Genomic DNA, 15,937 nt, shown 5'->3' on the forward strand with positions numbered 1-15,937 from the left:
TAGCTTGTGGACATAGACAAAAAGCATACATAAAAATTATTATTAGTAATGTATTTAAAAATTGATGCTCTTAAGCCTTATAAGTGGATGATTTGTCTTAGGCTTTCAATTTGTAACTTCAACATTGTACCTTAATATCATAAATAAAGAAAAAAATTCTTGAGAAAATTATCAAAAAAAATAATGAGGACATTTCTTATGGACTTTATTCAAAAGCATAAAAATGAAAAATGTAAAAAACTTGTATTTACAAATATCAAATTATGTATTTTTATAAATTTCGGGTCCATTGTACTAGACCACTTCTACTTTTAATAAAAAGATATTATTAAAAATAAAAATTTGAAATGTTATCATCAATGTCTAAAAATGAAAAAAAGGTTAAAAACTTGTATTTACAAAAATCAAATTATATATTTTTGTACATTTTGAGTCATACTAGACCACTTCTACTTCTAATATAAAGATGTTATTAAAAATGAAAATTTGAAATGTTATTATCAATGCTTATTGTGCCTTTTCGCATCAAGGTTTCAAATCACACTTTGTTATCCATCATCAAGTTATGAGAGAGCAAGGAAAGTGTACTTGTAACCATTATAGCTAAATTTGAGCACCACATAACCTAAAAATATATGAGATTTTGATATTTTTCTTTGATGTCTTTGTATATGACTCAAATGTGTATAACTATGAGTGTTGGGTAGCAATGCCACATGTTGTTGGGTCTATTATGTCCTCTAAAGGAAAGGTCAAAAAATGTTGATTCAAATTATCACTCCATACCTACTTTCTTAAAGATGCCCTATAGATTACCACCAACCCAAAATTTGACAATATACAAGTGAACAACTACATTAATAAAAAAAAATTAATGTCTTTAAAATTAATAATTAGAAATTTGAGTGAATGAGGAGTAGAATTGGAATAGCGCTCTTCCACTAGCAAGCAATGTAAATATATAAATTAATATTATTGAAAATAAAAAATTCCATAAACATTGAATACATGAGCTATATTTTCACAAGTAAATTATTGGTTAAATGACTTGTAAAATGGAAATTGAAGACAAATAACTCTTTAGTGCTCAAACTTCAAACAACTCATCATTAACCGTGCACCCACAAAAATATAAATTTAAATTATTGATAAGATCTCACAAAATGAGATGAGATTTTACCGTTGGTTGTGAAAATGCATTTCGTGGAGAGTGGGTTCGAATAATTGCATTTGCACTCGGAAAAGTTAAAGATGGGAAAAAGACGGATTAAAAGATTATGCTGTGATAAGTTGGAATTTGCGGAAGATTTTTGAGTGATATTTTTTTGGAAAAAAATGGATCTTCAATTATTTTCTTTTCTTTGCTGTTCAATTACTCAAAGAATTTTTTTGCCGACATATTTTTAACAATCTTTAACCCTTGTTTGGAATAGATTAGGCATGATGCTGCTTCAGTCTGTAGCGGTGAGTGCAAATTTTAGTTTTAACAAAAAAAATTAACAATCTTTAACCCCTGTTTGGAATAGATTACATGTGATTCTTCTACAGTCGGAAGCAGTGAGTGCAAATTTTAATTTAGTCTTAATTATGCAAACAGTTGGAAATCACACTCAGTAATTGGAATCCAGAAATGGCCCTCTTTGGAATTTGAACCTTTGAATGATCTGTGTCGAGATTAACATTAAAGGAAGGCAGCAATCTAACCAAGTTTTCTACAGTGCAAATCTGTAAGGTTTACTTTGGAATTCAAATGTGTAGTAATTTCTTTTCGAATGCTTTGAGCCTCACCAGTGGATAGTATTTTGAACAGCATTCTTGCTCCTGCGTTTGCCTGATCATCTTCATGCCGAAAACTTCTTGCCTCACTATAAAATTTGCAAAGACAAAGAGGCATGAAATGCAGGTCAATTAAATTACAAGTGGAGGAGAAGACGCAATGCTAAATATACAGGGTAAAACCTCAACCATATGATTGGGGTTGGATTGCTTGTTCAATTTCTGTCTGTGATTAGTATTAGTATTGTCAGGTGCGGTTTTTAATCTTCTATGATTTCAATAATGCTATCTTTTTGGATATCTGACTGCTCGGATTCTCTGTCTTGAACTAATTGAATAGTCTATAGTTATTTTAATCTATGAATCGCCAAAGATCTGCAACCACGCAACGGTTTGACTATTAGGTGGTACTGTTTTTGGATCTAGTTCACTAATATGAACAAATCATTTTTTCTATCGAAAATTGAAATGTAGATAATGAAGAATCCTTTGAAAATTTAAGTGCAGGCCCTAAAAGACTGATTTCTTCCCCTTTCAGCTCAAGAACAAATTGGAATAAAATGAAATGAACTTCAGTTATAGCCCCTTTGGCGAAAAAAGAGCCCTATTCCATTCGAGTTTTTATCTTCTATTTTTGTATGAATGAAATATCGAATTCTTGTATTACAAACGACATCGTACAGAAGACCTAAACTCACAACTGCCTAAGAACATTTACGCAGTCATGTAACCTTTGTCGCAGTATTTCTCCTCTGAAAATTGGATTCAATTGGTTTTGAGGAAATTCTTACGGTTTTTATTCCATTTTATATCCGTAGAAATTTATCTTAAAGCCCTACATAAAATTGAACGGCTATTTTCTCAGATAATTCATACTTCAATATCTCTCTTTCAGCATCTCTCCTCTGGAAATTGGATCAAATTGGCTTTGAAGAAATTCTTTATTATTTCTATTTTGATTATTTCTAACGCTACTACTTACATTCAATTTTGATTATTTCTAACGCTACTACTTACATTCAATAAGATCATAAAATTGAATGGCTATTTTCTCAGAAAATTTCATACTTCAATACCTCTCCATCAGAGATGAGAGGTGCAGAATTTGTCAACCGTCTGGTTTTATAGGTCCTTTAATATCTAGGAATGAAAGATAGTTTGAATAATATGCGACATCCTTGACTAACTTCAACAACTAAAATTATAAATACATTTCAGAATAAACACTTGCCAACAGAAAATGGAAAAATGTGACATTCTAGCTAATAATATCAGAGTACCCATATATATAAAATGATACCTACACATTTCAATAGATTCAAATAATCTTTACCCCTTTGGAAAAGAGTTCGTCCACTTAAAAACATCACAAAATACTCTGATTGCATCTCAGATTCATATTACGGAACAAATCTCATAATAGTATAATATTCTAAGGTACATACCCTTGAACTGATGGGTAGGCTAAAGGAGCCTTGTTTGATTTCTTGTACACTTAATAATCTAGTTGAATCATCTATTAAAGTCGAAAATAACCCCACATACTGATAACTAATCTGATTGCAAGCTCTAAATTAAGAGAATTATATTTGCATTCCCAAGTTCAATCCCAACCCTAGTTGGGAACCACAAGATAGATTCAAAGCAGTGATTGCTGGTACGATAACGTCTAAACAGCAAACTAAAACCTTGTATCTTATTGGCACTGTCTTTCCTCTATCCAAAATGTATCACAGGCTAATTTTATTTCTTTTGAAGTTAAAACTCTCTTTTTTCAGTATGTGAAAATATAATGATTTTTATGTTATTTCGACCATGAAATATGTAGAATATGAAGAAGACGAAAATTTCAGGAAAATTTTAATTTTTTATTTTTTGATATGTAGTCGACAGTAGATACATTTTGAATGAAGGGTAAGTGTGTCCTCTCTAATTAAGAGGTATTTAATTTTTTCTTCAAATTTTCTTTATATATTTTTAGTTTGCTATTTAGCCAATACCTTGCAGATAGAGTCATTAAAAAAGTAAATAACAAAACCCACTACAAGATACTGCACATCTTATTACTAGAAGCCAAATTCAATACAAAGTTGTGCAGCTGTATCATAGTTTTCATCAGATATAATGAATCTTAAAATGTTTTCATTATATGTTGAGGGAAATTGATAAAACTTTGTAAGATCATCTTTGTTAACTAATCGTTTGGGATTATTAATTTATTAGTTATCTAGAGGGTATTTTTTAGGTAGCTTACCATTGTAACTATTTCTATAGTTTTGCTTCAATTGCCTTAACAGTTTGGGTAGTATATATTCACTTCCTTTTAATTAATAAAAGTCAGTCTGTGTGTGCATAATTTTTGGGCCCGTTCAAGTGGGAGAAAGTGAATCACCGTGAATGGTTTTGGAATGTTTTTGATTAAGGAAAACAGGTTTTGAAGGGTGCCTGAAACCCTGTACACTGCTATAGATATCCAATGATCACAGAAACAAAACTACAGCTTACCAAAGAGGAACAGGTCTCCCCCCAAAAGGGTAAGACCGAGGTGATAGAGAAACCTATCACCAACCGGAACCAAGAAAGGAAGCAAAGATCCGAAGAAAGGACCTACTTCCAAAAAGGCCAGGCACAGCAAGGGAGCTCAAGATACTCCCTTTGATTTGGAGTCTCCCTTGCTAGACCGGAGATACATATCAAAAGGCGGAATGGAGGGCTTAGTCTTTTTTCTTTTTACCTCAATCCAATGTTAAGAAGACTCTTATTTTAAATGATTTGTGGGATGATGTTTGCAAAAGCAAAGATGGCAGTGAAGAGACAAAGCAAGAGCCAAAGGAACCTACAGATGAAAAAGAACTTGTCATCTGGAAAAGTAAAGACAAAAAGGTTTATGTGTTGATTACTGCCTCCATTAGTGAAGAGGCAAGTAGAAATATTGTCTCTTGTAAGACTGCATTTGTAGTATTAAAGTGACTCAAAGATCTATATGATTCTCATTCAAAACTTGATATCATTCAATTGTTAATGAAGTTACTCAACATAGAGATGAAAGATAATGATCCAATGAAGTTAGCCTCTGAAATTAGAGTGTTATTCCATGATATTGAAGTCATTGGTGTAAAATATGATCTACAACTCACTGCTTTTATTAAAGCTCTTTATCCTACCTATTTACTCTATCTTGAGTCTCTTCAAGCTAGTGAAAAGATGAAAGATATAACATTTGATAAACTTGTGGAGAAAATTGTTGAGAGAGAAAAGGCCTTTGGGAAAAAGGCATCACCTTCAAATGTTGAGACTTTGTGTCTTGGACAACATGGGTAGCAATCCAAAGATGTTTTTTCTAGACAAGACACTAGCAATAGGGGTCGTGGAAGAAGACAGACTAGAGGTAGAGGGGGTAAAAATTATCAAAGTGTTAGACAACATTCTCAGCCACAACACCAATAGAGAGACAAACAATCTATGCAATGCTACACATGTGGAAAAATAGGTCATAGTGTCAATCTTTGTCAAACTCCTCGGGAGAAGATTTCCAAGAAGAAAGAGAAGCCACTAGACAAACATAATACTCTTGAATCTGCACATTATGTTGTAGCAACGTGAAGGTTTTTTTATCAAAGGCCAGGAACAAAAGGTATGTAAATTGGTAAAATCTTTGTATGGTTTGAAGCAAGCACCACGTGCTTGGTATGAAAAATTAACTGTGCATATCCTAAAACTAAACTACAAGCATTTCAATTTAGATGATGCAACTCCCTTTGTCAAGACAATTGGTAGATCAATTGTATATCTAGTTGTGTATGTTGATGATCTTCTCATCACAGGAAATAATGATGATCACATAGCATCTATTAAGAAAGAGTTGAAAAAGGTATTTGATATGACTGACTTAGGATTACTTCATTATTACTTAGGTATTGAAGTCATTCAAAATTCCAATTTTATTTTTATCTCTCAGAAAAAATACATTAGAGAATTATTATGCAGCTTTAGCATTGAAGACTATAAGTTTGTTTCCACTCCAATGGAGGAAAATCCGAAGATTTCCTCTAACGAAGGAAATGTTTTTGAAGATCCAACCAAGTATAGGCAACTTGTTGGAAGTTTGATTTGTCTCACCTCTACTCATCTTGACATTACCTTTGTAGTAGGAGTTTTGTCCAGATTTATGCATCAACCATGTGAAGGCAATTGGACTGTAGCACAACGAGTATTCAAATATTTAAAAGGAACTTAGATTCCTGGCATAAAATATTCAAAAGTTGTACACTTCGATCTTACTAGTTATTTTGACTCAAATTTTGATGGTGACAAAAAAATGGGGTATCTACTTCTAGTTATTTGATGACTCTAGGATCAGTTGTTATCACTTGGAGATCAAAGAAACAAACAATTCCCTGTTGACTCTACAACTAAAGCAGAATATGTAGCAGCAACTCAAGCCACAAAGAAGTCATGTGGCTTAGGAAAATACTTGAAGACTTGCAAGAGATATAATTGACTTCAACACCTTTATTTGTTGATAATAATTTTGTAATACAATTGGCCAAGAATCCTAAATTTCAAGATCAAACCAAGCATATCAATACCAAATATCACTTGATTTGACATCATGTTGAGCCAAAACCATACATTTCAAACATTGTTCTACTAAAGAGCGATTGTTGATATCTTTACCAAAGCACTAGGATGTGTAAATGTTGAATGATTTTGAATACTTCTAGGCATGACAAAAATCCCTTTAGATTAAAGGGGGCATGCTAACTAATCCTTCAGGATTATTAAATTTATTAGTTATCTAGAGCATAATTTTTAGGTAGTTTAATATTGTAACTATTTTTATAGTTTTTCTTCAACTACTTTAACAGTTTGGGTTGTATATATTGTCATATCCTCATTTTAAGATAGAATTTTAATAATAATTAGATAATACAATGTTATTAAATAAATAATGACAATAAATTTATATTAAAACTAATACTAAAATATAAAACTAGGAAATTATTATTATTTAATCTATATTATTATTGAAATAATATTTAGTATGATATTTTAAATAAAAAATAAAAAATTAAATGAGTAAATAAAGATATAAAGTTAAATACATGAGACAATATTGTATAAAATATGTTAACTTTCTAAATGAAATTTAATAAATAATAATATTAAACACAAATAAGTAAGTAAATAAGTAATATAACATAGAATAATATAAATTAATTAAATCTAATGAAAAGTCAAGAGATGTTTTAACAAATAGATATACTACTTAAAATTAAGATATAAAAGGGAGGACAATTTATTTTAGAGAGGAGAAAAAGGAAGAGGAGAAGATAGGAGTTCAAAAACGAAAAATGGAAGAGGAAAGTAATATGAAAAAAATAAGGAAGTGACTTTTTGAAAAGGTATCAATGATATTGAAAGGATGTGAACCTTCAAAAGGGTCATAATTATGAATAGTTGTGACTCTTCAAAAATATTGTGATTTTAAAGTATTGAGACTTTTCCAAAGGATTTTAATTATGAAGTGTTTTGACTTTTCGAAAGGATTATAACTATGAAGTGTTGTGACTTTTCAAAGTATTTGTATTATGAAAGGTTGTGACTCTTAAAAAAGAAGAAGGTAATAAAGGTATGTTTGTGGATTCTATTTGTTTAATTATGTTTATGAATTTATTTATATTAATAAATCATATTCCTTGTGGATAATATTGTGTTAGCTGATGTGGTTAACACCATGGCGATTAATGAGACTTGAAGCATGGAGCATGTGAGATATTAAAATCTGCATTGTCCACCATGACCGAGAATCAATATAGACTCGAAGGATGGAACATGTGAGATATTAAGATCTTCATTGTGTGCCATGGTTGAGAATCGACTCGAAGCATGAAACATGTGAGATATTAAGATCTCCTTTGTCCACCATGGTCGAGTATCAATGTGCCAGAATATTTGATGATGTCAACATATGCATATGTGATTAGCCTTGGATAAAGGATGTTGGTGCACTCCCAGGAAGACGACAAGGTAGTTATGAGCTAGGAAGCCTAATCTGGAGACATCCTTAAGATTGGGTTTAAATTAGAGGGTAGGAAAATATAGTTAGTTTTGTTATTGTTGTGATTCTAACTATTATTTTGTAAGTATTACTTGTCCCAAACTAACCCTAATAGTGAGGACATTGCATATATTCACTTTTTAATTAATAAAAGTCTGTGTGTGTGCATGAATAATTTTTGGGCCTATTACAATCTGGGCATTGTCCAATAATCTCAATATCTGGCATGCTGTCGAAAAATTGAGTAAATTCTCACATTGTATTCTGTAATTGTGTTTCCAAATACAATATTGTCATTCATCATCTCAAATTAAAGTGCCAGGCTCCAGCATTAGTCATCAAATAGAAATGTAAAGCCAAAGTTCACAAAGACTATGTCATATACACTTTTGTTTAATGTAAATATTCGATAGGATATTGCAATAGAGTATGAGTTGGTGGTTTTTTTAGGGTGAAGTGTGAGGGCCACATCTTAAATTTGGATTTAGGGATATAAGTTTATTTTTCAAATAATTTTGAAGTGGAAAGAATTTTTCTAAAATAACAAGGGGGATTTCTTGCTCCCTTGAATGTTGAGGGACACATTTTTTGTCATTCTAGGGATGATGCAAATGGGCCTTTATGGAGTGATTTATAAGAAATCATTTTTTCTTTTGTATTTCATCGCTAAGACATCCTCATTCTTGCAATTGTCTTAGAAAATTTGAGGGATGTGTCTCTAAGGAAAACTACTTAATATAATTTTTTTGCATTTTTGTATTAAAATAGATCAATAGGAAAAAAAGTTTCCAATACAAGTTTTTACGAAGCCAAAGAGTAGTAGGGTTGATGTCAAGTTGCTTAAAGATAAGCAATAATTCCAATCACAATCAAGAAATTTGTTGACACATAGTCAATTACAATCCTTAAAACCAAATATAAAGCTCTTGCCATAACATAGAAGTAAAAATTGTAGGTTGTTTATGCATTTCACCTAAGAAGATAACCCCACCACCAAAACATCATTGTAAAATCCTCCATTGAAATATGTAACTAAGTTATCCATGACATCATGAGAAACAACATGTTATGATTCCTCATGAGGGACTAGCTAAGCACTTCAATCATCCATCACTTGATCTAGTCCAACAAACAAATGCACAAATGACTAAGAATATTGCCAACTAACCAAATATGCAAAAAAAATGAAAAGTCATGTATTTAATGCAACTAAATGGATGGTTAGTCTACACAACTACATAACTCTTTGATCATTAATCATATAACATGCAAAGTCATCATCACCTAAGTATCTACAAACTCAAATAACCAATAATATAATCTATAGATCTCAATACTCAAACATCATACCGCCAACAAGTCTGATTTTTCAAGAAATCCAAAATCAAGTTCCATTTTCATTTAACCAAACAAGAATCTAGGCAAAAAGGAAATCCTCTAACACTAAACCACACCAACACTTGGCAATCACATACATGATCATTCCATATTAATGCTCAAATGCACATGAACATCCATGACAACATAATCGTTGTTACTAGACCAAGACTCCAAGTCTCACATGCATATCAATTGTGTTCTCATAATAAGACAACTCATGTATATGTTTTTTTCAAAGCCCAAACTATGACAACACCTTTAAAACCTTTATAGGAAGTCTAATAATCAGTTTTACAATCATATTACAAGTCTCATAAAAGCATGTACTCCCTCGAGTTATTACTTTCTAATTCATCTAGATGCTCACAAAATCACATCTCAAATTTCAGGCTCTAATAAGTGTCCAAACAAGTGCAACCGTCTTTCTACCCATCCAAATAAAAATCAACATGCTACACTATATAGTACTTTGTAAATGCACTCCATCACCTATTCAAAATAAAAAACCTAATTATGTGTGAAAAAAGTTTGGCCTATTTATTTTTCTAAAGAAATTTATAGCTTTGTGACACCAAGTTCTAACAAAAAGGTAGAATTTTTAATTCAACATGTACCACTCTATAATGCTTGGACAGACAAAAGATTACTATTAAAAGTAAACAATTTAACAATGTGGCTAAACTTTATGCCCCTTTAAAAAAAGCTCCATTAGGATACATTGGGAAGGCTTAGGTGTACTGTACATATAGTTGATATCATCAATAATCTCGCCCAATGTCAAGAAGCTAGCAACATTGCACTTGAGCTAGTAAGGGAAGTATACTCTAATTAGATTTGAATCTATTTAATCTTTTCAATTTTTAAAATTTCTTGTTGGGCGTTAGTTTAAATTCCCATACAACTAGAGACCTAGCATAGTCAATTGATGGTCAACAAGTGCTAATACTTTTTTACCCAATACCCTATCAATATTGTGTTGTAGCAAAGGTGCAAGAGATTTGTAGACCCCAGTTATTATTTTTAAATACATTTTTAAGCACAATTTATTTTATTATATATTCACTTCGTAGATATTAGTGGCCATACAACTAGATTAGAGAGGAGGTAAATTTTCTCTTTTTTTTATAGTGCCCAAATAGCTCAAATTTCATGTCAATCTTTATGTCCTAGGTCTCTTAAATCCAGTGATGAGGTTCATCTTGTTATGGGGGTTTTTCTATGAAACAAATTGCATAAGACTCTCTTACTGAACACCTAAGTATTTCCTTTTTAGAACTTATTCTTAAAACGTTAAACTTGTTTTAGAAAACACATTTGCAAACCCCAAACCTACCTATCAACCTACACAAAATATCTCATCAATTGAAATGTTTGAAATTTCTCCAACATTGCTAGAAAAGGATTAAATGATCTCTTTAATCCTTTAAGTGCAATAATGGCTCTAAATATTGCAAATAGATCAAACTATTTCCCACATAACCTCATGAGAGAATAGAATACATAAAAGCTTAATATCAAAATAATTATATGCAAAAGATAAAGACATATTATAGGAGAACACAAGACATACCAAGAAATACCCTAAGAAAACAATGAGAGGCAAAAAGCTAGCCTACAAAAACATTTGCAATCAAATTATTATTTCACAATAAAATTGTTACAATAGACTTACAAAGTCTCCTTGAATGCTTCTAAAATATCAAAAACTTTTGATGTGTCCTCTATGCATCCAAGCAAAATTGGCAATCATGTGACTACACATCCCATGTCATGCTTTAAGTACATACTCTTTGGAAGAGCTCGATACAATGACAACCAAGCCAAATGCATTAAACATGTGCTCAAATTTTATTTTTTAAAATTTCAAAGTTATGCCCTAATGTGGATACTAGTTTGAAAGACAATTCCAAGGTGACATTGTCATTCCTATCATCTGCTACTTAAGGGGAATCTATATCATTACCACTTAAGTGCCTCCTTGTTTCACTTTGGTGCAAGATACTAAAGTTCCTTTAGTTATAATAGGTCCTCTCAATTCCCACATTTCAAAGAAATATACCAATGAAATCTTTAAGTCTAGGATTGAAATCCCTTGTTTTTAAAAATGTGGGAATATGCCCACATGTGGATGATTTCTTGTCTTGGTTCAATGAAGCATGATCAAATCTAAAATCCCCTTTGCTAGATATTTTGGACAATAGTTTCTTTGTAGTCACTTTACCTTCAAAATGCTGAAAGTATGTTATGGATCACGACCCCTAAGTTTTCAAGAAATTGGAAGAAATTGGGATTATTTATGCCCTTGTAGACATTGTTCCCCAATCCTACCAATATGAGCATTACCATTATATCCCAAATTGGTTGCACGTAAACAACTTGTTTTAGTCATGATGGATTATGAACACGTTCAAAAAATGGGCACCAAGTCAATGAGTTCATTAATATGGATAATGATTATTTTGATAAGAGATTTATAGAGTAAGGAGACAGGGAAAGGTATGGAGATGGATATTGAGAAGAAGAGGGAAGTGAAGGGGGGAGAGGAAGATCAAAATAGAGATGAAGAAAAAGTGATGCGATGGGAGAAAAATAGATCGAGAAAGAAAGATAGATCAATAGAAGATGAGATATAGAGAGGATGAGAGGAAGAGACACATAAAGAGATAAATACTTAGTTGCCCTTCCATATCTTTACAGCATACCTATTGCACATTAATGTGTGATTGATAGTTATTTAATTTTCTGATTGATTATTAATTCATTTGTGCACCACCTTTTGAAATAGTAGAATACTCTTTCAAAAACATGTCTAATATCAAACAGCAATTTGAAATGGCCATTCTTTGACTACACTGTATTTCACTTTGTCTACATAGATTTGTGAATACTCGTATATAGATATATAAACGAAAATAAAGTCAAAATCTGACATACTATTTAGGGTGTGGGGTTAGAAGATCGCTTCGTGGAGTTTTGCAAAATGAAATGAGTCTCATGAGTTATGGTGATTGTTACAATGCTTTTCTTGGAAGGTCAGTTCAAATAGTTGCATTTCCAATGTGAAAAAATAAAGATATTGTGTCGAATAAAACGGAGTATTAAAATAACCATGCCGAGACTGTTTATTCTCCTCGAATTTGTTAGGAACGAGGATTTGGTATATGTATATTTACAGAAAATAAGTAGATTTTATTGAAAAAAACGCGCTTCATCATTTGCTGTTCAACGTCACAATGAATTTCCTTTCGATTTTCTATTTTGTTCCAAGCGTTCACTCTTGTTTACCAGTTGAACCTGTTAATAGTTTTATGTCGGAATAGGCATGAAAGAAAGGTAGCAAGCTTACCTTGTTTTGTTCACGGTGCAATTTTTCAGATGCATTTTAGGATCCATAAGTGTCGTGATTTCTTTTTGAATGTTTTAAGCTTTGCAATGGAAAATCTCTGACTTGAAGGTTTGGTAATCAACATCATTCTTGCACTCGTCTTTGCTGCTATTCATCTTCATTCCGAAAACCTTACCAGGCGCTATGATAAAGAGACCACGAGGCAGGTAAAGCAAGAAATTAAGTTCAAGTGAATAAAACTGCTTCTGATTTGACGCAGTGTCAAATCTAGAGTAAAATCACCGTCATATTAGTGTTGGACTGCTTGTGGTATTGTAAAGCGTGTTTTTATCTTTTTATGCTTTCTATAACAGGCAACTTTTGGATACCTAATTTCTCGGATTTGTTGTTTCGAACTTATTGAATAGCCTGAAGCTGCTTAATTTTGTTAACCAGCATCACTGCTAGAGATCTGCAACCATTTCAATTTTTGGATTCGTGGTATTCTTTCCTGAACCCAATCCACTAATATAAAAAAATTGTTTTCATTTTCCCCATCGAAACATATAAATATTGAATCCTACTACTCTGAAATGCAGACCCCCCTAAAAGACTGATTTCTAACACTCGCCACTGGTAGAAAGTCCAGGATTGAAAACATGTGACATGATAAACTGAAATCAAACAAAATTGTCTTTTCAAGCTTTTATGCTATATTTCTGTATAAATGTTAGAACAATTATTGTGATATATTTTTAATTGCATCGTGCAAAGAACTAAAACCCCGCCTGCATAAGAGCATCTTATGCAGTTGTGTAATTTCTATCTCAGAAAACCTCATCTTAAATTAGATTTACATGGAATTTCAAAACAAAACAAAAATCGACCCTTTTCATTCAATTCTAATTTCATTTAGAAAACCACTACTCACATTCTAGAATCTGAATTTTTTTTGTTAAATTTGGCAATTGTTAATTTCTCAGAAAAAATTATACTAAATTACTTCTTCCTCGAAGATACAAAATTTACAGAATTTGGCAACCGTTGGCGGCTACAGTCAAACTTAACTTGTATAATATGCGAAATAAATGACCAACTTCAACAACTAGAACGATAAATGCATTTCAAAAGAAACACTTTCACCAACAGAAAATACGAAAAATGTGATATTTCTAGTCAATGTCTTGTTTATCAACATATACAATGACATCTACTCATCTGAAAAGGATTCAAATATTCTTTTTCCGCTTTGGAAAAAGACTTGTCAGTTTAGAAAACCGAAAATAAAACTTTACTTCGTAAAGACCCTCATTGGGCTGGTGTGCTAGCGGCCTTTGTGCCCTTGTTCGGTTACCACGCTCACTGTTTGAACTTCATCCAAAAAAACTTACATTTGTGCATATATTTATAACTAATTCAAAAAGATGATCACTGATTCTCCTTTTTCCTATTGAGAGTTTCGGATTTCTATCTTGGCCTCTGGTGCGATTTCTGACACGGTGTTATTAACTGTCCTCGACTGCATCTGAGATGAGCCACTGCCATTGATCCTAGGCAATTGTATGCTCCCTCTGTCAGAATTGTCCTCATTTTTGGTGGTATGGTTTTCCTTGCCTTTCAATTTAACTTTCCGATGCCATGCCGAGAGTCCTTCATGAATATGATTCTCAAAAATTTCCTTTTTGTATGCGGTGCCCATCTGAATAGAGAAGAAACACAAATGCCCAATATAATTACAATCAGTTGTGTGAGCAGAGGAAAAGCAAAATGTTTATATATTTCTAACTCCAAAACTTTAAAGTGATCTGAAAATCTACTGTAATTTGAAGACAATCTGTCCAAGGAAAGCAGGTTGTGTCACCTGTGTGACAAGGGCATAAAGCGGTAATGTACTGTAGCTGCAAAGGACTTGAATAACAACCCTGCACGGCACCAGGTAGTGACATTTACACTTCAATAACTTACATATACATGCAGTCCATGTCAAATTTCCAATGATTTGATACTTAATCAGTTTGAATTGGATGATCATCACTACTGTTCTCAGATTACATATAACAGAGCGTCCAAGTTGTATTTCCAAGTCATTATAAATAAGGATGCCTATTAGCTATTACCAATAAATAACCAATGGATTTAATCAATAAATCAATTCCTAACTCATTTACCACTGGATGATCATCACCTGTCTCAAGCACAAACAACACTGAGCTATTGTTCTCAGGTTTTTCATGGCAAAACATATACAATCCAGAAAGAAGTCTTTCCTGCTTTCAGGTGTGGGGTTTATAGCCATGGTTAGAAGCTTTCTTATATTTTCAAATCTATATATATCACTAAATTGCCCCAAAGCAGAAATTATTTTATCCCTCTGAGCTGCTTTAGACTTGGTAAATTGAAATTATTATATCCATCTGATGTTCCTTTTGCCCTCTTGCATCCTGATGATGGATCAGGTAGCATCATATCTTCTTCAAGTTTTATAGAACATCTGCAAATCAAAAGAAGATTAAATGAAGGAAAATGTTTTTCATGTTTTTAACCTATGTTATGGGATAAGCCTGCACGCTAGCCAGATGTGGTCAAGATGCAAGAGAGTGTGGGGTTGGGTTTCCTTTGGATGAATCCAGGTAGGATCTAGGGAACCCAAGCGAACATAGGGTGAATCCATCCATTTTTTCACTTTTTGGGGGCTTCTTTAAATTTTACAACCTTTGGTTTTCTGTTTTGGAAAGTTATGAAAATGGTGTGCACCGAGAAGAACTCTGCAGTTTTGAAGGTCTTTGTTTGGACTTGGTGGTGGGAGATCAGCTCCTTAACCCTGCCCTGTGTTAATGATTGTAGCTTCGATCGGACGATTCAAATGTTTGAATGGCCTACTGGCCTTAAACATTTGATATCTGTCCTCTGTTATTATCATTGAGCATTATTATTATTGATAATAAATTATTGTGTGTATGTGTGTGTGTGTATATACACACACACACATGAGAAATATTATACATATATATTATCTCTCTCTCTCTACATATATATATATATATATATATATATATATATATATGAATTATTATCATATATTATAATCATGAAAATACATTGAGCAAATAGTATTTGTGATATATAAAATAACTGCTATGAGTTAAGATATTAACAAGAGACATGTCTCTACAGGAAACATGCCTTTACATATCATATACATATTCATCAAAAGAGTAACTTGAAAAACACAGAAATCAATAAGGGCTATTACAAGTTACATCAGCAACATATCATATAGAATCTGCACATACATTTGGAGAACAGTGATTAAAATTTTGGAATTCCTCTTTCCTATAAAACTGATCAAAACTTAACATGGTAGCAAAAAAAGGACAGAACTGGGCGGTTTGATC

General features: G+C 32.2%; 1 protein-coding gene and 1 long non-coding RNA gene across 4 annotated transcripts in view; one reads left to right on the forward strand and one right to left on the reverse strand.

The window, feature by feature from the left end:
* The first annotated feature begins 1,276 nt into the window (after positions 1 to 1,276).
* The window catches only part of LOC149580709 (uncharacterized), a 220,731-nt gene continuing 206,070 nt past the window's right edge, over positions 1,277 to 15,937 (forward strand). Inside the window, exons 1-3 of one of the 2 annotated variants that reach the window (XR_016354137.1) lie at positions 1,277 to 1,464; positions 1,598 to 1,727; positions 1,811 to 1,952. This is a non-coding gene — a long non-coding RNA (uncharacterized LOC149580709). The remainder of the gene's footprint in view (positions 1,465 to 1,597; positions 1,728 to 1,810; positions 1,953 to 15,937) is intronic. The other variant, XR_016354136.1, reaches the window with a different exon arrangement.
* The window catches only part of MLO1 (Seven transmembrane MLO family protein), a 145,615-nt gene continuing 143,357 nt past the window's right edge, over positions 13,680 to 15,937 (reverse strand). For both annotated transcript variants that reach the window (XM_089792995.1, XM_089793004.1), the window contains 2 exons: positions 14,404 to 14,464; positions 13,680 to 14,241 (listed from right to left, as the gene is read on the reverse strand). In XM_089792995.1, the coding sequence (XP_089649121.1) occupies positions 13,990 to 14,241; positions 14,404 to 14,464 (313 nt within the window). In that variant the 3' untranslated portion in view covers positions 13,680 to 13,989. The remainder of the gene's footprint in view (positions 14,242 to 14,403; positions 14,465 to 15,937) is intronic.

This window comes from Cupressus sempervirens, chromosome 1 (genome assembly GCF_028749045.1).
Source record: "Cupressus sempervirens isolate cs-2001-9-10 chromosome 1, ASM2874904v1, whole genome shotgun sequence".
Classification (NCBI taxonomy): domain Eukaryota; kingdom Viridiplantae; phylum Streptophyta; class Pinopsida; order Cupressales; family Cupressaceae; genus Cupressus; species Cupressus sempervirens.